Source organism: Sinocyclocheilus grahami, unplaced genomic scaffold (assembly GCF_001515645.1).
Source record: "Sinocyclocheilus grahami isolate Dianchi unplaced genomic scaffold, SAMN03320097.WGS_v1.1 scaffold169.1, whole genome shotgun sequence".
In the NCBI taxonomy this organism is placed as follows: domain Eukaryota; kingdom Metazoa; phylum Chordata; class Actinopteri; order Cypriniformes; family Cyprinidae; genus Sinocyclocheilus; species Sinocyclocheilus grahami.
The window spans coordinates 518,841-543,365 of NW_015505348.1; the positions used below are offsets into that span (position 1 = coordinate 518,841).

General features: G+C 39.4%; 1 protein-coding gene and 1 non-coding gene across 5 annotated transcripts in view; one reads left to right on the top strand and one right to left on the bottom strand.

Moving 5' to 3' along the window:
• Positions 1-169: 169 nt before the first annotated feature.
• Positions 170-241, bottom strand: trnaq-uug (transfer RNA glutamine (anticodon UUG)). Its single transcript has one exon. It is a non-coding gene; the product is annotated as a tRNA-Gln (tRNA).
• Positions 242-6,035: 5,794 nt separating this feature from the next.
• LOC107593318 (transducin-like enhancer protein 1) overlaps positions 6,036-24,525 on the top strand; it is a 32,347-nt gene continuing 13,857 nt past the window's right edge. For all 4 annotated transcript variants that reach the window (XM_016282990.1, XM_016282992.1, XM_016282991.1 and 1 more), the window contains exons 1-4: positions 6,036-6,675; positions 12,474-12,631; positions 20,044-20,107; positions 22,500-22,544. In XM_016282990.1, coding sequence (XP_016138476.1) covers positions 6,652-6,675; positions 12,474-12,631; positions 20,044-20,107; positions 22,500-22,544 — 291 coding nt within the window. In that variant the 5' untranslated portion in view covers positions 6,036-6,651. The remainder of the gene's footprint in view (positions 6,676-12,473; positions 12,632-20,043; positions 20,108-22,499; positions 22,545-24,525) is intronic.

Genomic DNA, 24,525 nt, shown 5'->3' on the forward strand with positions numbered 1-24,525 from the left:
TGCTATTTAAAAATATATTTCACAGTATGCTAGTAATTATAGGCTAGCCATCGAATTAGCATTGGACCACGTGCTCTACTGTCTTTATCGTTTGCTTCCTAATTTCGCTGAGTTCTACTTGTTTTCTGAATATCATTATTCGCGATATTTTAAGGGGGAAAAAAAGATGAGGTTCTACCGAGATTTGAACTCGGATCGCTGGATTCAAAGTCCAGAGTGCTAACCATTACACCATAGAACCATGTGCACCACAGCTCGAGTCCGGCTGTAATATTTGAAAAGACAGACCGTGGCTCAAACTCTATATACACTTTTAATCTGTAAAACAAGTTACGCGACAGAACATATACGGATACACCCTAACGTTATATGTTATTGAGATAACGTTTTATCGTGTCTTCCCAACTTTGAATGACAATGCATGTTGATTTTTCATTCAACAAGTACAAAATGTATCCATTTGCCTTACTATTAAAGTTATTAAACTACGTTAAAATCACTATACCGCGCAAAACAACAACAAAAGACCGTGAAATCCGCGAGCTGAAGCTAACGTTATCACACTTGATAGCTCTTATCGTACCAAGTGCTCAAGATGAAGACGTACCAACCGTGAAAATCTATGTGTAAAACACAAAGCAACATGTGAGGATTGCAGTTACGCCCACGGTCAACATGTTCACCACACTATAACGCCTCTGCCATGAATTTTAATAGTCTTCTCGTAATCTGACGCACGCCCTCACTCTTGCAATACCGCGATTGAACTGAAGGGGGCAGCCGGAGCTCGTAACACATATGATATGTATCATCATTATTACAGTGATTGCAGTCATTATTAAAGCAAATTAGGATATTTGCGATATTGCGACAGTGACAACACAAAATAGGCTTTTTAAGAAATCAATAGTATAACAAACAAACAAACGAAAGCTTAATATTTTAGCATAGCATCTTTACTTGCAATAGGCCAATGTAATTAAGACAGTTTTAGGAAAATGCCATCCCACAGTTGGCTCATTAAAATGTCAGAAATACAATAACAATAAAAACAAGTGTTTTCTATTTTCAATATGACATTGGATGTGAATTTATTCGAATAAAGAATGAGCTGACAGGCAGCCAAGAGCATAATTGATACACATCTATGATTATAGTGACATATCTCTGTATATGCAAATACAATGTGCTGATTCCAGGTTGAAGCATCGTTTTTTTGTTGTTGGTATGAATCATTTTAATTATACTTTGAATAATTAGTGAGTTGGAATTTCTGGTTCCTGTGTTTTGAAGTTCGATATCCTGTGAAGGGTGCAAATGTGCTTGAATGACAGTGTGTGTGTGTGTGTGATGGAGGGAGAGTTGGAGGATAGGAGGGGGGGTTCCCAGGGGAGGAGAATCCAATAAATCAGCCTGCCGTCTCCGTGCTGACATGGGGCTTGTCTGTGAGGGGTGTGTGTTTGTGTGTATGTGTGTGTGTAGAGGGGATCACAACAACAGCATAGCCTTGTCTGGCTGTCAGTCACCTCCATACTGGCCAGGCAACATACTCGCACGCCTCCCGCAGACCCTCATTACCATTCATCCATTAGTTTTTCTGTGCTCAGTTCTGGCAGGCTGATTACTTACATCTCCTTTTCTTTCTTTAGTCTTTTGGATGTCGAGTTTTTCCCAAAGTGGAGTCTGCATCATTGATATTAAGTGTTTTCTTAGCAAGGTCACATCTTTTAAGTGCATGTATTGCGACAATTGCTTAAGCAGATAGTCAAGTAGGCTACTACAAGTGTCACACCAAGAGTGAAGTACCAACACAAATGCAAACAAATGATCTCTTCGCCACTGAATAAGTGACCATTTCTGCTTTAAATATAGATCTGTAATTGGAGAATGTGAAGACACCGCTGTCAGTTTGATATCTGTGTGCAGGCATGTTTGCATTCGAGTGTGTGATATCCACCATGGAAACTGTATGTTAGAGAAAGGGAAACCAAGTGCAAATGTGCTTGAATGACAGTGTGTGTGTGTGTGTGTGTGTGTGTGTGTGTATGCTGATGTGGGTCATTACCCCTTCTCTGCCCCCTGGGGAAAGCAGGAAAGAGGAGGAGGGATGGATGGAAGGATGGAAGGATGGATGGATGGGGGGAGAGCTGGAGGATAGGAGGGGGGTTCCCAGGGGAGGAGAATCCAATAAATCAGCCTGCCGTCTCCGTGCTGACATGGGGCTTGTCTGTGAGGGGTGTGTGTTTGTGTGTATGTGTGTGTGTAGAGGGGATCACAACAACAGCATAGCCTTGTCTGGCTGTCAGTCACCTCCATACTGGCCAGGCAACATACTCGCACGCCTCCCGCAGACCCTCATTACCATTCATCCATTAGTTTTTCTGTGCTCAGTTCTGGCAGGCTGATTACTTACATCTCCTTTTCTTTCTTTAGTCTTTTGGATGTCGAGTTTTTCCCAAAGTGGAGTCTGCATCATTGATATTAAGTGTTTTCTTAGCAAGGTCACATCTTTTAAGTGCATGTATTGCGACAATTGCTTAAGCAGATAGTCAAGTAGGCTACTACAAGTGTCACACCAAGAGTGAAGTACCAACACAAATGCAAACAAATGATCTCTTCGCCACTGAATAAGTGACCATTTCTGCTTTAAATATAGATCTGTAATTGGAGAATGTGAAGACACCACTGTCAGTTTGATATCTGTGTGCAGGCATGTTTGCATTCGAGTGTGTGATATCCACCATGGAAACTGTATGTTAGAGAAAGGGAAACCAAAAGGTATGTGTTTGTGTTAAAAGAATATATAAGTAAAAAAAAAAAATCACAAATTTCATTAATTTGTGCTGAATATATATATATATATATATATATATTGTATTATTTATTTAATATACTTTATATTTGATATCTTTATATATATATAAAATTATAATAATATATATTTAATATATGTATGTATTACAAAAAATATATCAATTAAAAATAAAAAACCATCATGGTGATTGAATTGTCCATTCATAATGAAAAGGCCTTTTAAAATATAATAAATTATAAAACATAAAACAGGAAATAATGTCATAAAGAGGACCCTTGAAGACACTTGTGACTGTCAAGGTCAAGATGTGTCTTAAAATATCAGATAATTCACTTTTTTTGACAAGGTTAGTTCAGGTGATAAAATGTCATGTGGTGCAACTCCCCAGAAACTCAATATTAATTTATTATAATTTATTTTATTTTTTTTACAAAATATAACAGCAATGACTAAGATATTTATTTAAAATAATGAGTAAGCAAAAAGTGATTTACATAGGAAATAGGCCCCCGTTTTAGACCACTAGCCATGGGATTTCATTGTGGGTGCCCTGAAACAATGCAAAGCGATTTAAAGTAATAAAAAAAGAGAAGAGAGAGAGAAAAACTACTTTACATCACAAAAGGAATTTGAATTCAAATGTCTCCACCACGCGCACCGAAAGGGTTAAACGGTTTCTTGGTCGCTCTGAGCGCCTGACTGACGTTTGGGGTTCTATCATTGTGACGCACACCAATCAGCGAGCGGTCAGCGCACCCCACGTGGGGCGCTCTCGGCGCTGATTGGGTAAAGCAGCCAGTGTTGATTGTGGCTGGGTCAAACCCCACGTGGAGATTTCATTCAATCATTGTACAGTTAGCTGCACCCTTAGTTTTCAATCGAAGTCCTGTGCATAAAATTAGACAATGTCAAGGGAACGTGTGAATAGCCGACAGAGACTGGGTGTTATATTTAAGCTGCATCACGAAATATAATTTTTTTTTACATTTTGTGCAGAGGAGATTTTATTAGACTTATTAATTTGGATCATTATATAGCTAAAACAATTTTTCTTCTTGGACTTTTGCACATGGCATCAATGACGTGATGCTTGGTTTTTTTTAAATTGTGACCCTGGACCGACTTTTTGAAATTTAGATTTATACACCATCTGAAAACTGAATAAATGAGGTTTCCACGGATCTATGGTTTGTTATGATAGGACAATATTTAGATACAACTATTTAAAAATCTAGAATCTGAGGGTGCAAAAATAAATAAATAATAATAATAATATTGAGAAACTCGCCTTTAAAGGGGTCATATGATGCTGCTAAAAAGAAAATAATTTTGTGTATTTGGTGTAATGCAATGTGTTTATGCGGTTTAAGGTTCAAAAAACAACATTATTTTCCACATACTGTACATTATTGTTTCTCCTCTATGCCCCGCCTTTCTGAAACACGTCGATTTTTACAAAGCTCATCGGTCTGAAAAAGTGAGGTGTGCTCTGATTGGCCAGCTATCCAGTGCGTTGTGATTGGCTGAATACCTCAAGCGTGTGACGGAAATGTTACGCCCCTTACCATATTGTGATCCCGTGTCCCGGCGCGACGAGACAAAACCAGTAAAACCCATTATAAACGAGGCATTTTTTGCATCCAGTGGGGACATAATTACTGATTATAATGACTTATACTGTCTTTTTACGCGTTGCGTTGCATATCGTACTGCGTAAACATAAATGGCTGCATTTGTGATCGGAGAAATGACAAACAACAAGCGCAACTCTACACTGCTCAAAATTCGCGTTTGAATCATCAGTGGCAAATCCTTTAAATATGAAACTGTACTTACAGGCTGTGAGTCAGAAGCACCAGACTGTCCTTGCAAAGTTGGAACTGCCCCACTTTATAGAAACAGACACCGGCATTGTAGTCTACTCTCCCAGGATCAGGACACAGTCCTCTATAAAATGCGTTGCACACATCTGAATATTTGGGTTGAAGTGTTCTGGAACAGTGTTGTAAATACAACTTAACCTCTGATTTCTAGTCGTGTCCTCTTTTGGAAGACCAAACAAAGCAGTTTCGCTTTCACAACGAAACACACAGCGCCTTCACAACATGGCGGCGGCAACAATACTACAGCCAGAATAAAAGTTACGCCTTCTTTCTTTGCGTGAACATTTGGGCGGCGTTATGCAAATCTTCCCACATCGTGACGTAGATATGTGGGGGCGTGTTAGAACCAGGCGTTTTAGGGGGACGTGGTTGACTCTTAACTTTTATAAAGAATATCTCTTTGGATTTGAGACTTTAGTCTTTGCAACTTTACAGATCTTCTTTATGCACCAAGAGCTTGTAACACTCCAAAGAGAAAGGAAAAATTGAAACCGCATCATATGACCCCTGTAAAGTTGTCCAAATGAAGTTCTTAGCAATGCATGTTACTAATCAAAAATTAAGTTGTGATATATTTACGGTAGGAAATTTACAAAATATCTTCATGGAACACTTTATATAATGTTTTTTGGCATAAAAGAAAAATCGATAATTTTGATCGATACAATGTATTTTTGGCTATTCCTACAAATATACCCGTGCTACTTATGACTGGTTTTGTGGTCCAGGGTCACAATTGTTCTACTAAAAATACATTAAAAACAGTATCCATTTTATTTTCAAATTTAAATTATTTAAATTTTTTAAATGGCTTAAAGTTAAATTTTAGGTGGTGTATCTGTCCAGAATTTAGTCTCATTATAAAGTTTAAATGTTGGCATAAGTAGCTTGTAACCTTTTTATTTCTTAAAAAGGAGCATCAAAACAAGCAGTTTCTGTAATTGTATTAATATTTGAAAAACTTTTGTTAGTGTGGTGTAACCAAGATTCAGGTAGCCATTTTGTTTTTTTAAGTGACAACAAAACCCAGCATTACTGATGTAAAAACAAACAGTTTATTCATTTTAAAAGGGTAACCACAAAACAACTTACTTTTAATATTGTTTAGGTTGTGTACACTCCATATATTGTAGTGCTTTTTCTTGATAGTCACACAACTTAGCATTTTTGGAGTCTTTAAATTGTAGAAAATTATATAAATTAATGTAATGTATGAAACCATCAAACACAAAGACAACATTTCCATGCCACGAACTAATTTATAAACGATCCCAATGCATCCTTATTTGTCACTGACTGACCCACATACATAAACAAATACAGCACTGAACAGATCAATCCATGCGCCTTATGGGTTCCCATTCCCACCGCAGCCTGAAATGAGTGTAACGTGAGAATTGAACTCTTTGCTTCTGGTTACCACAAGCCAAACCCCTTCTCTTTTTGCACAGGGGGGGCATGCGTTTGTCTGGAAGAAAACAACTCGCATGTCCCATTGAAAAACAGCTAAGGATCCGAAAGGAAGGAGCGGATGAGGAGAGAGAGAGAGAGAGAGAGAGAGAGAGAGAGAGAGACAAAAGAAGCTGCGGCTACGTTGAGTGTCGCGTCTTGGGAGCACGATAGCTGGCCAGCCACTTGTTTTCTTTATTATTTTCATCAGTAAAACGTATCAAGGGCGGGGGAGCTCTGAAGGCCGAACGCGTGCATTCTGATATTTGGAGGTGGGTCGTAGCGTGGGACTCGATACCGGACTGGGCGCATCTTATATCGCGCGATAAAGCAGAACAAAGGGAGTCTTCTTGAGCGAGGAATGCGCGAGCCGAGCCTGGCGCCGCCGAAACAGGGCCAAATGTTCTTCTGAGTCCCACAGAACGGCGCAAACTCTCCTGAAACAACATTTAAGGCTACACCGAAACAGAAGACCCTCAAACCGCAACAAACCCGTTATTCACCATGTTTCCCCAGAATCGACCCTCGGTAAGTTACCTTACTCCCTAAAATGACCGTCTACTTGATGCGCAATGCGCTTTTGCACGTTTCATATATAGACTAAAACAAAGTCTGTTTGTACCCCGTGTCTCATTATTTGGGTTAAACGTTCACATGGATTGTGAAACTGTAGTTGGCCGAGTAGTGCTACTCATCAGGGCATGATGAGATCAAATCAAGCCACACTAAAATGTGCTTTTAAATAGGAGGTAACCAATGCGATCAATTTAATCAATGTGCTTAAAGGATACTATTTCCCCTTTATGTTACTGTTAGTGTGTACCCCATTTCATGTTGTAGGCAGATCTCTGTATTTCTGCTGTTTTAACTACTGATGTAATATAAGTTGCAAGAGGTGCCACACTTCTTTCCACCTTTCATACATTTAAGTTTTATTCCTTTTCAGATTTCAGTACTGCATTAACCTCCAATGTGACCATCCTTTGGTGCCACTCTTTTAGACTTGTATTTTTTTCTTCATGCTCCAAGTTAAAAAATTTTCCTCGTATGCTATTTTTGTTTGTTGTTTTTAGCATAAGGCATGCAACATATCTTAAAGGAAGCTAAGCTAGTTGGGATTTTAGTATTAGTGGTATATCAGCTAGGCCAATAAATCAGCCAATGTTTGAACATTTTGAAGTTAATCGGTCGATAATTGCATTGCTTGGTCGATTAATACGTACGTTAGCTGTGTCAGAATAGTTCAAAAGGCTTGTCAATATAGTGCACAATGTGTTATATAGCAAATATTGAGGAAACGATGTTTGGTTTAGTGTACATCTCAATTGCTGTAATTAAAATGTAAGCCTGTATCACAGATATATCGAGCGTGATTTTGGTCACCCTGCTCTCTGGTTATCGTATTGGCTGTTGAAAAACCCATATTGGTCAACTGTTATTTAATAAATGTCAGTTATCATTGAACACACTGGACTGATTGAATCAAGCTATGTGTTAAAATCCTTCCTGAGGTTTCTCTACAGTCGCCATACACCCCTCCCCCAGGACCCCCAACCTTCCCTAAGAATGCTCTGACGTTCATTTCCTAAGGGATGGAAATTAGATTCCACTGGGGTGTGCAATTTTGTGATCTGAAGGAGATGTGCGGTACATAGGTGAAGTATTTTGGTTTTCCACCCCTTTTAGTTGTTGCTCTGCAGTGACCAGGTTGCTCGGTTCTTTTCTTATTTCTCTTTAGAATGATCGATTGGTCCAACCTGTTTTTCCAGGGCACCCAACTAGTTCTGAATATGGCCTCTTTCCACTCACCTTGAACAGCCCGAAACATGAAGAGGTGGTTGGGATGTGATACAGCTATGTTTTCACCATCTTAATAAGAGATCTTCTTCAGTCCAAATCATAGCTTTACGGTTTTAGATATAACCTGTAAGTATCCATATTTAAAAAATCTGAAGAGAGATTAACTATGGCACAGATATTTAATTTAGTCAATTATGAGTGAGTATATCTTGATGAAATTGGAATAAGACCGTATGTGTTAAATAGAGAGGTTGAAACACAGACAGAACCAACCCACTCATTTCTCAGCGTGTGAACAAGGTTAATACATCCAAAAATTATCATCTTGTTTAAAACAAATACAAAACCTTTTGTTTGATGTAGGGATGGCTTCAGTCAAAAATCTCTTCATTTCCCCTCTTAACCAAAACAATAATTTTCATGCTAATTAGTAAGTCCATCAGTTTTTTTGCTTTTAACATTTGAATGGGAGAGTAAGTGGCTGTTGTACACAGTTTAACTTTAGGCTAATAGAGAGAGTCATACCTATGTTTTTTGGGGTTAAATAAGGTTTTTATATTCAGATAAGAGAGAAAATTATTTGCACATGCATTTATATTGCTTTTGAGTAATGCAAACAAAAAAAACTGGATTGTTTACATATAAGGCTGCATATGACTACTTTTACATTGTCATAGAAGTGAAAAATCTTAATCGGCAGGTTGAAACAGTGGGCAGTTCCTACAAATTGCCTACTGACACCTACTGATTTGTCCTAATTCTGGCTTTTGGAGGGATCTTCTCCAGCAGAGGAGCACCACTATCCTTCCTATGTAAGGTATTCCTCCCTGATGCTGTTCCCATTTCCTCCAGCCTTCTGTATTCAGAGGAATCCAAGTGAAATCAGGGCATGGCCCATTCCGGCCATGGCACATGCCTTGGCACCCTCAGCCAAGTCACCCTCAGTTTGCAAAAGTCATTGGGAGAAAGCATGAAATTCCTTGAAACCTAAAGAACAAACAGGCTGCGGGTTACCTCATAAAGGAAGCACCTAGAGCAATTACCACAGCTGACAAGCCAACGTCGCGGCGCTGCTAATGTATCCTGACAGCGGGGAAATTTGAATAACGAGCTTGCAGAGAGGATAGAGAAAAGAAGTGTGATGTTAATGAAACAGGTGCCTGGCACCATACTACACCCCACATCCCCTCCCCCGTCTAAGTAAGGGATTACTGGGGCATTCCTTAAAGCTCCATGCTGCCGTAGAGTACAGAATCAATGAAACAAGGCTGTGCCTAGGTCAGATTCCCGGGGAGGTTCTTTAAAATGCAAATGGCTGCCGGTTGTTGACACTGTATTTGAAAGATTTCATATACAATGCCGGAACTTCAAACGTTGCTGCGGAAAGCATCGCCTGGTTCCTTGGATTTGTGTGTACACCTAAAAAGAGGTTCTTATTCAAATGGTTCAGAGATACAGAAAGTCCATTCTAATTATTTTTAGCCTCAGTCCTTCTCCACCCCATTTCCTAGGGTGGATGTTTATGTGAAATTTTAAGGAAAAACATGATATAATTAGCGGGCTTGCTGGTTCTCAGAGGCTTCACTTGGTGTGGCTCCCATGAAAAGACACCTAAAGAGAATATACAACTGTTTTTAAGGCACAGTTATAATTTAAACAATTAACTCCGTGAAGAGTTTGGAGAATCCCAAATTGGGCTCTGTAGCTATTCTCTGGGAATGGAAACGTCAAGCGTGTGGTCAGTTTTTTCCAAGAGATTTGTGTGTGAAAGCAGAAACAGCTTTATCAAAGGTTAGGCCACCATGTTGACCGGTTTTGGGATGTTGGTCATCATGGCCGGCCGCTGCATTTCACAGGCTGTGTAGCAATTCTCGGATACAGGCCATGTGGGAGTCTTGTAGGCCCCTCTGCCAGACCTCTGACAGAAAGAAAGAAGCTGTGGTTTGGACAGCTCAGCGGACATGGGCGCAGTAGTGTTTAGCAGCTTCTTCTTTGTTTAGTGTCTTTGTAAGTGGGTGGGCATGGGGATTTGGAAGATCATTATGGTTTGATGCAACAAAACATGTAATTAAAGGAGAAGAAATGAAAACATTGCATGCACACTCACACTTTCCAAGATTACTTTCTCTTTTTGGCCGGGTTTCGTTTCTCCGTGTCGTAAACTCTAGGGCGAGGCTTCTATACCTGGGTGTTTTATTCAAATGACGATTGTTTTCTGGCGCCACATTTATCAAAATGCGATCATTCGTACGACGAGATTGGCGGCATACGAATGTTTCATAAATCACACGTGAACTCTGTCGTAAGTTGATTTGTGCGCACAGATCTGCGCTCGTTTCTACGTTAGATTGATAAATGAGGCCCATTGTGAGTGTGGTAAAGAAGCGAACATGGACATGTCTATAATCTATAGACTGGGCTTTTCATAGTATCTAGACAGCTCAAGCTATAATTTCCAGCAGACTCCAACTTTATCGTGACCTGTCCCTTACTAGAGGTCATGTGAGAACTTCTTTGCAATTCTTCACTCGTCCAAAAAGGAGAGAATTTTGCCATGACTGAAGTCATTACTGCCTCAAGCTGTCTTTTTCTTTTGTGACCCGTGTGCATGGCATAATATAAGATTTAATCAGTTCAGTCAACGTGGGTTTTCAGAGTCTTGCCGTAATGCAGATTACTATGTCTGTGACTCTCGCTAAGACAAGAATGGCCCACAATGCCCTGCCAGGTCCATGCCAGGTTAAACCCTTGTTGTGAAACTGTCGAGGTAAAGTGGACCATTTATTGTGACAACCATCAAGGAAAGTTGCACAGAGGATTTACAAAATGGCTGCAATATTGAGACCGGACACATAGAAAGAACCTCAATAATGGCCTCTCAGAGGTGTTGACACTCTGTGGTTTTAGAAACCTGAATGTCTAATTAATAAACATTGAGTCTCCAAGAAGCTCCATGCGACTTGCTCTTTGGTCTCAGCCTTTCAGTGAAGGCCTGCTCTCTTTGTCGTTCCTTTTTTCTTTCTTCCGGAAGTCTCTTTGCACCTGTACGCAAAATTCAATAAAAAGAGGTGAATATCAGAGTGAGAGACTGGGTGGGGTAGAGAGAGAGGAGATAAAGAGGAAGAAGGGAATAGAGCCAAGTGTCATTCCCCCTTCGTCCCGCCTCTTCCCCGTCAAAAGGCCTTCCTCCTCTTGTTCTCAGACTCTTTTCTTTGGCTTGTGAGGAGTAATTGTAGTGTGTGTGTGTGCTCCCTGCTAGGCCAGAGCTGTGAGAGCCGGGGATCTGGACAGTAGATTGAAATGCAGGGCTGGAGAGAGGAGCTCGTTAGAGTCTCTAACAATGCGCCATGTCTCCCATGAGCCGAAGGCCGAGAGGCTCCATTCTCCCCGTGTAGTCCCCCCCTCAACCCCCCCCCCCCCCAGTACTCCAAGCCAGGTGCCCCGACATAGGGTGACCCCTTTCACCCACAGACACTCTCCACCCCCCATTTGATATTTGCAGCTACATCTGTCCCCATCCCTCCAAGACCAGCTTTAAGCTTAAACTGTCCATGTACTGTGTCTTTCATTTTCTCAGTAACTCTTGGATAAGTCGAGTCCTTTACAGTGTTAATGCAGGTCACACATGCTCATAACACCCTATGACACTTTGCCAACGGTTAGCCGTTCAAGTGCTTGGCAGTAAATGCGACTACCGTCAGAACCAAATGCTCCATGCTAATTGAAGTAATGGGGCTTTATGCGCTTTCACATTTGATCAATCATGTCCCTTTTGGCGGTTTTCCCCTCTTTTAGCTCATTAGAAGAAGAGTTTCCCATGAGAAGTGCGAGAACCCCTGTGAGGTGTAGTCGTGAGCTCGAGGACCTTTGTCAGTAGAAGTGCAGAAGACAGATAGACGGATGGACAGGCCCTACTGTACAGCACATAGGCTTTTGTTTGCCTGTCTGTCTGCATTACCCTGAGGCCAAGCTCCTAATTGCTGGAGCTGGCGGAATTCAGTTAGCTTGGTGGGGTCCCACCCTTATTGCGCCCTCTTCTAATCCATGCTTAATTTTAAACAAATGTCTTAATTCTAGCAGCAAGCATGGTCCCCACACCAATCCCTCATCCTCAGCAAACCCACAACCAATGTGATATAGACACGCATCTGTCTGTAATGCTTTATCTGTTTACAATGCAGCCTATGTCATGGAACTACCCCAACCCCCATCCTCTCTCATTCTTTCATTGCTTTCTCTCTCGTTCTGGGGAGCTTGTCTTTCATCAGTGTCCTTCATTTCTGCCATGTGCACAGCACTCTCTATCATGCTCACAGACCTCTGTGCAATGAATTCCTCAAATCATGTTCGCACAATGTATTGTCTGGTTTTTGAAGAATACTTAATTCAAGTTGTAAGCCGAGTTTCATTAGAAGTGTTGAAATGATTAACAGATCCAGGTCCATGCGTTAGGCCCGACAGTTGCCAGAAAACATCCATTTAAAAAAAAATTTCAGATGCTAACTCTCCTTTATTTTCCCACATAGGCACCTTTGCAACCACCCCCTGGGTCCTCTGCTGCAGCTGCAGCTGCAGCTGCGGCCGCTGCAGCATCGGGGTCGACCCAACCTCTGAAACTCACTTACCCCGAGACCCTGGACCGCATAAAGGAGGAATTTCAGTTCCTGCAGACACAGTATCACAGGTACAACCCCCTTTCCAATACATATATGCGCTAAGCTCTAAGATGTCTAATGTCAGTATTATCGAGAATCGTTATTCCCAAGCCTGTGATTTAGTCATCCCATGGGAGGGTGTTTTTGCAGAATTCCTGATGCAGTGCAATTGTTGGGCTATAAAAAAAGGTTAAAATGTCAGTGGTTAGAGTTTTCAAGTTGCTTTCTTGTGGTAGCTAGTTTTGTGCTTTCCCGAAGATGTGTGTGAGCTCTAACCAGCCATACCAAGATGACAGACTTAACCCCCAACAGCTAGCCATCCATCTGATCAACCTTCTACACCATGGGTGTTTAGTTCTGCACCTGGAGGGCCATTCTCTTGCAAAGTTTAGTTCTAACAGTTGTTAAATGCTCCTGAACTGGTCTTCTGGATTATTATAAACTTTCATGGGAGGTTATTGCAAAAAGGTGGCCTTCCAGGAGCAGGATTGGATGCCTCTATTCAACACCAGCTGGAATTTCTAACAAGTAGGACATAGAATTTTTGTTAGTATTCAACAGAAATCCCTTGCTGTAGCTTCTGAACGGGAAAGGCCCCCATTCTCTTGCAAAGTTTAGTTCTAACAGTTGTTAAATGCTCCTGAACGGGTCTTCTGGATTATTATAAACTTTCATGGGAGGTTATTGCAAAAAGGTGGCCTTCCAGGAGCAGGATTGGATGCCTCTATTCAACACCAGCTGGAATTTCTACAAGTAGGACATAGAATTTTTGTTAGTATTCAACAGAAATCCCTTGCTGTAGCTTCTGAACGGGAAAGGCCTACCACATTCTCATAACACACATGTGCACCTTTGATTCTGTGGGTATGTGTTTGATGTGTACTCTGAGGCTGAGGAATGTGGCCAGACCAGGCATGACCCGTGTGTGATTTCTGGTAGGTGCTGGCATCCTCTCCGGTATGGTAGTCCATGCCCCTTCTGCACACTCGTACACCCCTCCTTATTACTGGCAAGCTTTCACACGGCTGCAGCTTTGATTCCTCATGCCAGATTTGGCAAATCCACCCAGTCCCCACATTCCTATTGTTAAGTGTCTTGTGTTCCCGCCTTCGGAGTTCAGTTCAAATAAGCTAAAAAAATACCTCTGTACAAGCACAGTTCAGCCCTGCTGATGGATGCTGGTTTTACACTTACGTATATCTGCCTGGATAGTTATGGTTGAATTTGTTCAAAATCTTTCCCAGCAGCCAACAGCGAAGCAGTTACTTTATGCACCCTTCTAAATTAATTTAATGGATAATACGGCCCTCTATTGGTCTCCCAGTCAGTTTTTAAAGAGTTGTTCATCTGCTCTTGCTTTTTGTAGTTAGCTGTTGCTCGGCTATCTAATGAATCTGGCTTAAGCCTGATGCAGATGACCAAACACCTGCACAATTGTTATCAAATTAGAGCAGGAGTCAATTCTCTTGTTGGGTGTTTATTATTACAGCATTTCAACATAAGTTTAATACTTTACTCAAGACCTAATAAACTGCATTTGCATTAGTAAAATAATGTATGATCCAATCAGCACAGTATGCAAATACTTCATGCAAGTTATGCTTGTTAATCAATATTAATTTTCAATGTGATTTTGGTCTGAATTAAAAGAACGATGTGGGCACTTTATTTTTTTCATTCTTTTCCATTATATTTCCTTTTCCCATCTGGAGCGACAAAACAAAGAGCAGAAGATGTGCATTAGGTGTACAATTGATGCTTTTGTTTCATTCTCATGCTGCCACAGAGAGTGATGGGAAATGTAGATAATTTGGCTAAAACAGTGGCATTTTCTGGCAAGTCTTATTACCGTCTTTCATCAGTGGTGCACAAACTGTCTGAATACTACAGCGTAGAGTCAAGATTGAAAAGTATTATGATCAATAGCACTTAGCTTCTGCCATGAAGTTCTAATTGATGTGCCTCCCAACTCAACTTATGGGCTCGAAGAAAATCCAGTTTCCCCACTCCTAATTATAGCCAGTATTGCTAATGTATGCTTATCCCGTAAATACCATCTTTCCAACACAACAAAGCAGCATTATAATTTGAATGTCAAACATTGTGAGTTCAAGTCAATGGGTGATTTTACAGTTTGACTAAAATTTCTTGATAGCACTGTAATTAGCCCCTGAATGGCACTTCGTGAGGCATTACAATGTGAAGTCTGAAATCGCAGACCTTCTTTAGGTCAGACAACAAGATTAGCAGAGGCCTTCCCATGGGGTTCAGATGTGGCATTTCCCATAAGAATTCTCCTGCCACGGAGCTGGTCCTGCTCCAGGTAGAACGTGGCAAGCACACACGGGACACTCCAGACAGGCACAGACAGCACTTGGCTATATGTGGCATGGCTTAGATTATAATTTTAGTTCTCATAATTTGTGTCTGGAGGCTGATTGGTGTTGGATTAAAGGACAGGAAAGAGTCAGAGCTAAAGAGATTTGGCAAGATGAGCTGGGGTGAGGTATGTTTGTGTGTGGGCACTGGTCTATGTGAGAAACACACTTAGGCCGAGGTCAGGTTACAGTGCAAGGTCCAGCAGGAAATGTGAACTGGGCAGGAACTGCATAACAAAGTGAGCTGCTCCATACCATGCTGTGTTGCTTGCAGCGTTGCACATGTTTTGCATATGTCTCTGCGTGTTCGTGATCGTGTGTTTAGGTTTGGGTGTTTTTTGTGTAGAAGGCCTCTAATCAGCAGACAGGAGAGCTTTAGACCGGAGGTTCTCATTACTTGTGTGTGCATTGTACGATTGTTCAGGTAGCTAGCTATAAACATGCTAACCATTGCATGTAATTGTTTTTAACTTGATTAACAGTTCAGCAGTCTTGGACCTTAGTCAGTATTTAATTTCTGACAGGAATGAAGATGAGGCTGTGAAAAAGACGTACAGTGGGTTCAGTGGATTGTACTTTTGTTTAACATAGCAATTGTTCAGCTGACGAAACGTCTTTCTGAAAAACTTTCAGAAGACAAATGTAGACACAAAATGACCTGATCTAGGAATCAGTATGCATCTATGGCTGTGGCATTTGTTGACCTAAAGAAAAATAACCCTGTGGCAATGCTGAGAATGCTTCATTTAATTATGTTGCTATATAAATCTGTAATTTCTGAATACATGAAATGCATATGTGTTCATGCTCTAGCATAGAGCACATTTCAGGCTTCAAAGAGTGTATGAGTTTGCGTGTGACAAATTTGCTGCAAAGGCAAAACCTTCATCAATCCTTTCTCTGGCAGTAATGGGGTTTAATTTAGCTCTGAACTGGACTATTTCACTAACTAATCACTATGTGTGCGTGCGCTTTAAGCAGAGAGATGAAAAAGCACTACGAGAATACAGAAGACACAAGGGCTTTTACTAATGAGACACAGGCATGGCAAATGAAGATGAGATCTGTGAGGAAGTGTCCTCACTTTCTCTAATTGGACTGATTCTCCTCACTGTCAGATTGAACATTTGCTTTTTCACTCAGATTTCTCATTCAGGCGCTACGCTTTGAGTCTTCATTATGAATTCACTGTGTTGTGGTGTGCGAGATGATTAAAAGTGCAGTTAGCCCGCGTGTACATATTGAAGTAATGGTGCTTTGCTGGCTGGATTGCTGTGGCGCAGGCAGCCTGCAGATTTGATGCACGTTCAGATGATCATCTTATCGGCTGTCAGGGAAAGAAATAGACCTTTTTTTCTCTCTCATTTTTTTCTTTATCTCCCTTTCTCATTTTATTGTTTTGAGGTTTAGTAATTAAGGGTGGGAATCTTTAGGTACATCGTTTATGTGCCTTAATTCCATTTCAGTTTGGGTTGATTTTAGGGCTGGGTTTTGACACAAATTTCACGATTCGATTCTCATTCACAAGCTTTCAATTCAATATCGATTATTTTGGATATAAAGCTACAGACACAGAAATGGCACATCCTAAGGAAAGCTCATTGTGGGACTGGCTCGTAGTGGCTCAAATTCTGCACCAAGGCTGAATTTCGGGAAAGAGACTTCAGATACAGTACTAGGGACCACTTAGGCCTATATAAAAGCATCTAAAAAGCAGCATGTCATGGGACCTTTAATGAAGTTAAAAATAATAAAGTTACAATTACATAATAATATTTCTACTTCAGTTTTTTTTTTATATAAACATAATGGTGGCTGTCATAAAAACATAAATTAAATGAACAATTTATCCAAACATAAATTAAACATTGAAGAACAGTAACATTTATAATGAATATGTTATATGGTGCATATATTTAGCAAAATGCCCATCTCTACAGTTTATTTTTCTATCTGACTAATAAGTTTATGGTCACCAAATATGTTTTTTCTGAGGTAAATTTGACATTACGTGACATTGTTTACAAGCCGTTATATTGATGTCTTTGTGCGGCTGAAACACTGATTGAGCAATTACGTGAGACAGGATACGGCTTGTAAAGTTGTACTCTTTCTTTTAACTTACCTTCGGATGTGTAGTCATGTTTATTTTGTGCTGAAGCTAGTATTAATGTGGAGGAGATGATCAGTTCACGTGCGCCTCACGCTGCCGCATCTGTTGCTCGAGGTGCTGCAGTGATCTGTCACTCCACATTAAACAGCGCCAAAATGGCATTTATTGTTTGAATACTGCAATACAATGGAAATAATTTGAAATCTGAGACTTTTTCATATTAAAAGTACCAAAGCACAATGCTTATTGTGATTTATTGGATGGGATTTAAGAATCTATATCGTTCCGTAAAAATGAGAATCGATTAATATCGAGATATCGATATTTTTTTTTACCCAGCCCTAGTTGATTTCGATTGATTTTGGTGTTTTAGACAAAATATTATAGAATTTGAAAAGCACCCTCTCGCACTTGCATTACACATGTATTTACTACTTTTTTTGCTTTTAGTCACCTAACACACATTTAACCATTCAACGTGCAAGCGTCATGATGCATGCTAAAAGAGGCTTGTGTTATAAAGTACACCACTTATAATTAAAGATGGGAACAACTTTTCTAATCTTTGACATTAATATCAATAATACCAAGTTGCCACATGGTTACTAAGTTAAAAGCATAGTTCACCCAAAAATGAAAATTGTCATTAATTACTCACTCTCATGTCATTCCAACTTGTAAGATCTTCGTTCATCTTCTGAACACAAATTAAGATATTTTTGATGAAATCCAAGAGCTTTCTGACCCTGCATAGACAGCAACACAACTACCACATTCAAGGCCTAGAAAGGTAGTAAGGACATCATTAAAATAGTCCATGTCACATCATGGGTTCAACCAAAAGAAATAAAGTCATTATTTTCGTTTTTCTTTGCACACAAAAAGTATTCTCGTAGCTTCATAAAATTAAGGTTGAACCACTGATGACACATGGACTATTTTAATGATATCCTTACTACATTTCTGGGCCTTGAACGTGGTAGCTGCATGAACAAAGGTCTTACGGGTTTGGAATGACATGAGGGTGAGTAATTAATGATAGAATTTTCATTTTTGGGTAAACTAGGCCTATTCCTTTAAAATGGTAAATTGTTGTGAGGGGTAGAACAACTAATGCTCAGTGATTGTTTGGACTTGCAGAACCTTCCAGTTGCTGTTGTTTATTGTGTGTCGAGGTGTCGTGCCTGCGTTTAACAGATTTGACCTTTTGAAGTTTAATTCCACATTAGCCTTGATTTACCTCTCTAAATCCACTCCAGTCTCGTGGCATGCTGAACTCCCTATGCCCTTTTTCCAAGTGGGAGACGCTGCAGAATTTAAATGATGGTATTTATATCTTGTAATCTATGTAAATATAAGCCCAAAAACAGATCTAGCATCTTTATCCAATGAACCTGACAATATTCTGAGCTGTCATGCTGCTTTCTCCAACTTCCCCTACGATTTTGCACAAGTGAGCGATGTCTTCACCGCATCGCATAATTGAGGCCAACTCATTCAGGCGAGCTGGGAAATAAATAAATAACGAGCACCAATAGATTTGTCAGTTCTCGGAAATCCTGCGATGGGGGTGACTTTTGCAGTGAGGCAATTCCAGTGTAATAAATTCTAGCAGGGGAATGAATTTAATCCTCTATCTATCGTGTCCATCTGTCTATCTATCGTGTCCATCTATCTATCTATCTATCGTGTCCACCTATCTATCTATCTATCTATCGTGTCCATCTATCTATCGTGTCCGTCTATCTATCTATCTATCTATCTATCTATCGTGTCCGTCTATCTATCTATCTATCGTTCTATTGTATCTGTCTATCTATTGTGTCTGTGTCCGTCTATCTATCTATCTATCGTGTCCGTCTATCTATCTATCTATCGTGTCCGTCTATCTATCTATCGTGTCCATCTATATTTTGATACTTTGTAGTTATATATCTTATAAATGTCTGTCCATCTGTTTCTCCTCTTTTCTGTCTTCATTTTCTGTCTTATTCATTATCTATCTATATAGCTTTTGGTTTGTCTCTCAGTCTTTGGATCTATTTTTTGTTTCTTTGAGTGTCTGTTTTACTTCTATTCATCTGTCTGTGTTTGTCTTTCTGTGTGTCTTTTTTGTCTCTTTGTTGTTTTTTTCGTACATCTTGTACGTGTTGGTTTGTGTGTCTGTCTGTCTTTCTATGATTTTGTTTTTACATGTCTACCTTGTATTTGTCTTTCTATATATGCATCTGTGTCCCTGCCTATCTTTCTGTCTGTCTTTTCAGTCTTTCTGTATGTCTCTTATATCATCTGTTTATCTGTATGTGTCTCTATTTCTGTCTTGTAAATCTTATATGGCTATATATAGCCTGGTGAATATCTATCGGTCTCTTTCTGGCCTTCTGTCATTAATTTTCTGTCTTCATTATCTGTCTGTCTTTACATCTATCTTGTCTTTCTATATGTCTGCCTGTTTTATTTTTATCCATCTTTCTATTTTTGTCTCTATCTTGCGTCTCTGTGTTCCTTGTCTGTCTTTACATCTAACTTGTGTTTGACTATTTCAATCTGTGTCTCTACTCTATATCTTTCTGTCTGTTCACATCTTGTCTATATTGTCTATCTTTTATATCTGTCTGAATCCTATGTCTACATATTTTGTCTTTCTTTATTCTGTTTTTATATCTCTGTATATTTATGCGTGTCTATTTCTGTCTTGTAAATCTAATGTGTCTATATATTGTATATCTGTCTGTCTCATTCTCTAATTAATTTTCTGTCTTCATTATCTGGCTTTGTCTCTCGGGTTGTGTTCCTATCTCTTTCTGTAATGTCTTTTTATTTGTCTGTAATTGTCTGTTTTTGTCTTTGTCATCTCTGTCTATATATGTCTGAACACCCAAACAGTCCAGCAGAATCGCTCTTTCAACCAATCCAATAAAACATATCTCTCTTTCTGTTTCTTCTGCAGTCTGAAGTTGGAGTGTGAAAAGCTGGCCACAGAGAAGACAGAAATACAGAGACATTATGTCATGGTAAGACAAACACACACACCCCCTAACTTAGTTTTGCATCAGGCATCAGATGCGACACGCATCCAAACAGCAGACATCTTTCTTCAGCCCTCAATCAGAAGTCCTTCAAACGCAGCTCATCCATCACAGAGAATTTTTCAGAGCTGCTGCCATGTGCCTCAGTGCCCACAGATATGGCAGCTATGTGTGCCTGGCATGCCATTTGCTCTTGGCAAGACGGCTTAACCTCTTTTCTCTGTCCGTTTTCTTTCTCTCCCTTTTTTTTTTTTTCTTCTTGGCTCATAATTTTTTTAGTGTGGGAGTCGCCTAGCAACACCGTGGACTTTTGGCAGAGCTGGTGAATACAACAGGCAGCTGTCAGGCCAGCTTCTTTTATTGACAGGGTCTTTCTATCCCTCCGTCTCTGTTGTTTTTACCCTTTTCTCTCTGCCTCTCCTTTCCTTTTTACTTTATTCTCTCTATCTAATAGAATTTAACCAGCTAGCTGAAAGGAATTGTTTACTAAAAAGTGAACCTTATTTATTTACCGACATGGAACAGACAAGTAGGAGTTTTTGAACAACGAAAAGACAAAAAAGTAGACCATATTGCTTGCTTCATATATAAGTCTTATGAAGCCATTTTTGTGAGGAACAAACCAAAATGTATCTGTATTTACTTTCAGACTTGTGAGAGAATATTATCAGGGTGAAAGGTGAATATTATCAGTAAATGTGGTGTTGAGCTGTGTTCTTTTCTTCATGTGGACTACATTGTTATAAAATACTCTTAAAAATAACCACATATGGCTTAAGGATGATTTTTTTTATCAGCTCTAAGCTGATTTCTATGGAAGCCCGTTTCCGCCACTGAATAAAATATAAAATTTAATTGACTTTTTATCTCACAATTCTGACTTTTTTTCTCAGAATTGCGTGATATAAACTTGCAATTGCGAGATATAAACTCGCAATTCTGCGAAATAAAGTCAGAACGGCGAGATATAAACTCCCAATTCGGACTTTTTTTTCTCTCAATTGCGAGTTATAAAGTCAGAATTTTGAGATATAAACTCGCAATTCTGAGAACATATCAGTATTTTTCCCCCCTCAAGATTGGACTTTAACTCGCAATTGCAAGTTTATATCTCACAATTCTGAGAAAAAAAGTCAGAATTGTGCGATATAAACTCGCAATTGAGAGAAAAAAAAGTCCGAATTGGGAGTTTATATCTCGCCGTTCTGACTTCATGTCGCAGAATTGCGAGTTTATATCTCTCAATTATGACTTTATAACTCGCAATTGCAAGTTTATATCACGCAATTCTGAGAAAAAAAGTCAGAATTGGGAGATATAAACTCGCAATTGTATATCTCGCAATTCTGACTTTTTATATCTCGCAATTCTGACTTTATATATCTCGCAATTCTGACTTTATATATCTCGCAATTCTGACTTTATATATCTCGCAATTCTGACTTTATATATCTCGCAATTCTGACTTTTTATATCTCGCAATTCTGACTTTTTATATCTCGCAATTCTGACTTTTTATATCTCGCAAATCTGTGAAAAAAGTCAGAATTGTGAGATGAAAAAGTCAGAAGTGCGAGATGAAAAAGTCGCAATTACCCTTTTTTTTTTTTTTTGTAATTTATTTGTTTATTTTTTCAGTGGCTGAAACGGGCTTCCATAGATTTCTGCAATTTGTGGCAAGGTCTGCCTTTTTTTTTAACAGTGTGGTTACATTTACCATTGTTTGGCCAATTTTTGCAACACATTTCAATAGGAATCCATGCAATTAGGAATTTCAGATGAGGGTGAAAGTTTCCTCAGGCAGATTTCGCAACAGGTTCAAGTTGGTCACACATTCGTCACAATAAAAGTTGAAACCTGTTTAGTTTGAGTGTAACTACTGTCATATATCACTATACTGTTAACTGCAAAAAAATCTATTTTTCTGTGCTCACACAGAAGCACACGGGGAGCGTTTGAAAGCCGCGTATATCAGCGGATCCCTAATATATCTGCACATCGACGATCGCTGGCAGACGCCTGCTTTCAAACGCTCCTGTGTGCTTCTGTGTGAACGCTCTGCTCGGTGAAGACCGTGAAGCGATGGTCTTTGTAGCAATCACAGTCATATCTGTTGAGCGCGTGAACACAATGGCCAATCAGAGGTGTTTAAGAATCCGCTCAACAGCGTTCAAATGTTAGTGTGAAATGGACATTTTTTAAATTTCTGTACGGACTGGTACCGAAGTCGGTACTTTTGACGACACTACGCACCTCTGCAGAGTGACTGGATTTTCAATGATTTCCAAACAAATAATGACACTAATTAACATTAAAACAGCCAACTCGAATACTCCTAGTATTTGTCAGTTTAATGATATCCTTTTCTTTTTTTCAGTACTACGAAATGTCCTACGGCCTCAACATAGAGATGCACAAACAGGTACGTTTGCTGGTTCCCTCTGCTGATATCTTTTGATTTAGTAGTTTTACACCAATTATACTGAAACTACAGTCAAATGTTAAGGTAAACACATTTAAAGGGATAGTTCTCTCAAAAAAGAAAATTGTTGTCATTTACTCTCCCTCATGTTGTTCCAAAACCGTACGAGTTTCTTTCTTCTGTTGAACACAAAAGTAGGGCTGTCACAATATCAGATTTTTCACTACATTGTTTTATCATGGCCTCAAAAATTCACGATAACGATATCTCGTGATATCTATAGAAATCTTTAAAAATTTAAATAATAATAATAAATCATTCTATCAGTCAAATTAATCTTTATTTGTTTTATTTTTTAGTTTTTTGACCAATGAATCGCACCATTACATACAAAAGGAACAATTACGCTAAACAGAAGCAACTAAAATGCTAACCGTTTTTAGTTTAGCACAGTGTCAGACAAATTATGAGAATAACTACATATTTTATGTCAAACTTGTGTTATGGTGTTGATCGAGTGTTTGAAATAACTTCCGTCTGTGAACTGATTATTTTATAGTATTCTATACAGTGATAAAGGTGATGTCGATTTCCATTGCGATATGAATATACATTATCATATGAAAATACCTGAAATGGCTTGAACATCGATAAACCATGTACTGTTGTAACAGTGTGCTGATTCTCATCATATTTCATCATACAAAACATTTTTTTTCTGCATTTTATACAGCAGGATACTTTTGTCCATATAAAAGATTTCATGGAAAGTCATTTGTTTTATTAGTCCTATGAGTCTTACTTGTGGACTTTCTGCGCGAGGGTGCCCTCCGGTGTCGAGTATGAATGAAACAAATCACATGTGAGAGTTTAACACTCCATAATGGCACTGACACTGGATTATTGTGTGTCATGTTACTGTATTTGTATTATTCAGTTTCAAATATCACCAATACCGGTATATTGCGACACCCCTATACACGATAACGACGTGAATGTGAGTTTATGATGACATAATTTACTTTTTTTGGATGAACTATCCTTTTAACAATGTAATGCTGTTTAGGGAAAGGTCAAAAATATGTGAAATTTTGCCTCGCATGCAGTTGCAAATAATAATTTTTTTTTTCGTCATAAGTGTTTTATAATGAGCATTGCATGCTTTCTATGGGATAAGATGCAACCTTTCAAAGATGGTTTTAGCTAATTAAAGCATCTTCACTAACAAAATATAAGAAGAACAAATCACGTCAATGGGTAGTTAGTTGTTGGACGACTAGTTGACCATCATGGCCCATCTCTAGTCATTTGCTGTGCATGCAAACACGCTCAATAATTTTAACGTGGGCTGACTGCGAAGAGTCGGTGTAAAAATGCCTGTTCGGTGTCACATTGTGATTTGTGCTGGAGAGTTTTATTATTCCTTTTATCTTTTGTAGGGTTCATAATTCAGATTCAACTATGCGGGGATCTTTTTTTGCAGGCGTTTTATGTAGTCGAAATCCTCTTAGGTCTGGCCTGTGGCACTTGTTTTAAAATTAATCTGCAAACAAACTAATTAGATCAACAAATAACGTGTATGCAGTGCACACTCCCCCTTTCGCCTCTCTCTCCCTCTCGCACACACACACACACACACACACACACGAGTGTGTGCGATTGTCTAAAAGTAGCTAGCTGTGACTTTCTCGCTCTCCTTCCTCATAAATTGCGTCTGCTACTGCATCTGCATTTCCCGACCTTGCTTGCTCAGTCTCGCTCTCGCTCTCGCTCTCTCTCTCTCGTGCAGATGTCAGGTCAGTTTAAATTAGGTCAGCGCTCTCGGAGCGTCTGTTCTCTCCCTCCATTTCAATTGCACTTCTTTTGTGACATGCTCCATGAATTCCCTTCTCTAATGTAACTCCCCCCCTCCTCATCTTTCTGCATCTCCCATCACTCTGAAATTTCCTTAACTGTGCCTTTCGACTAGCCTCCCCCAAAC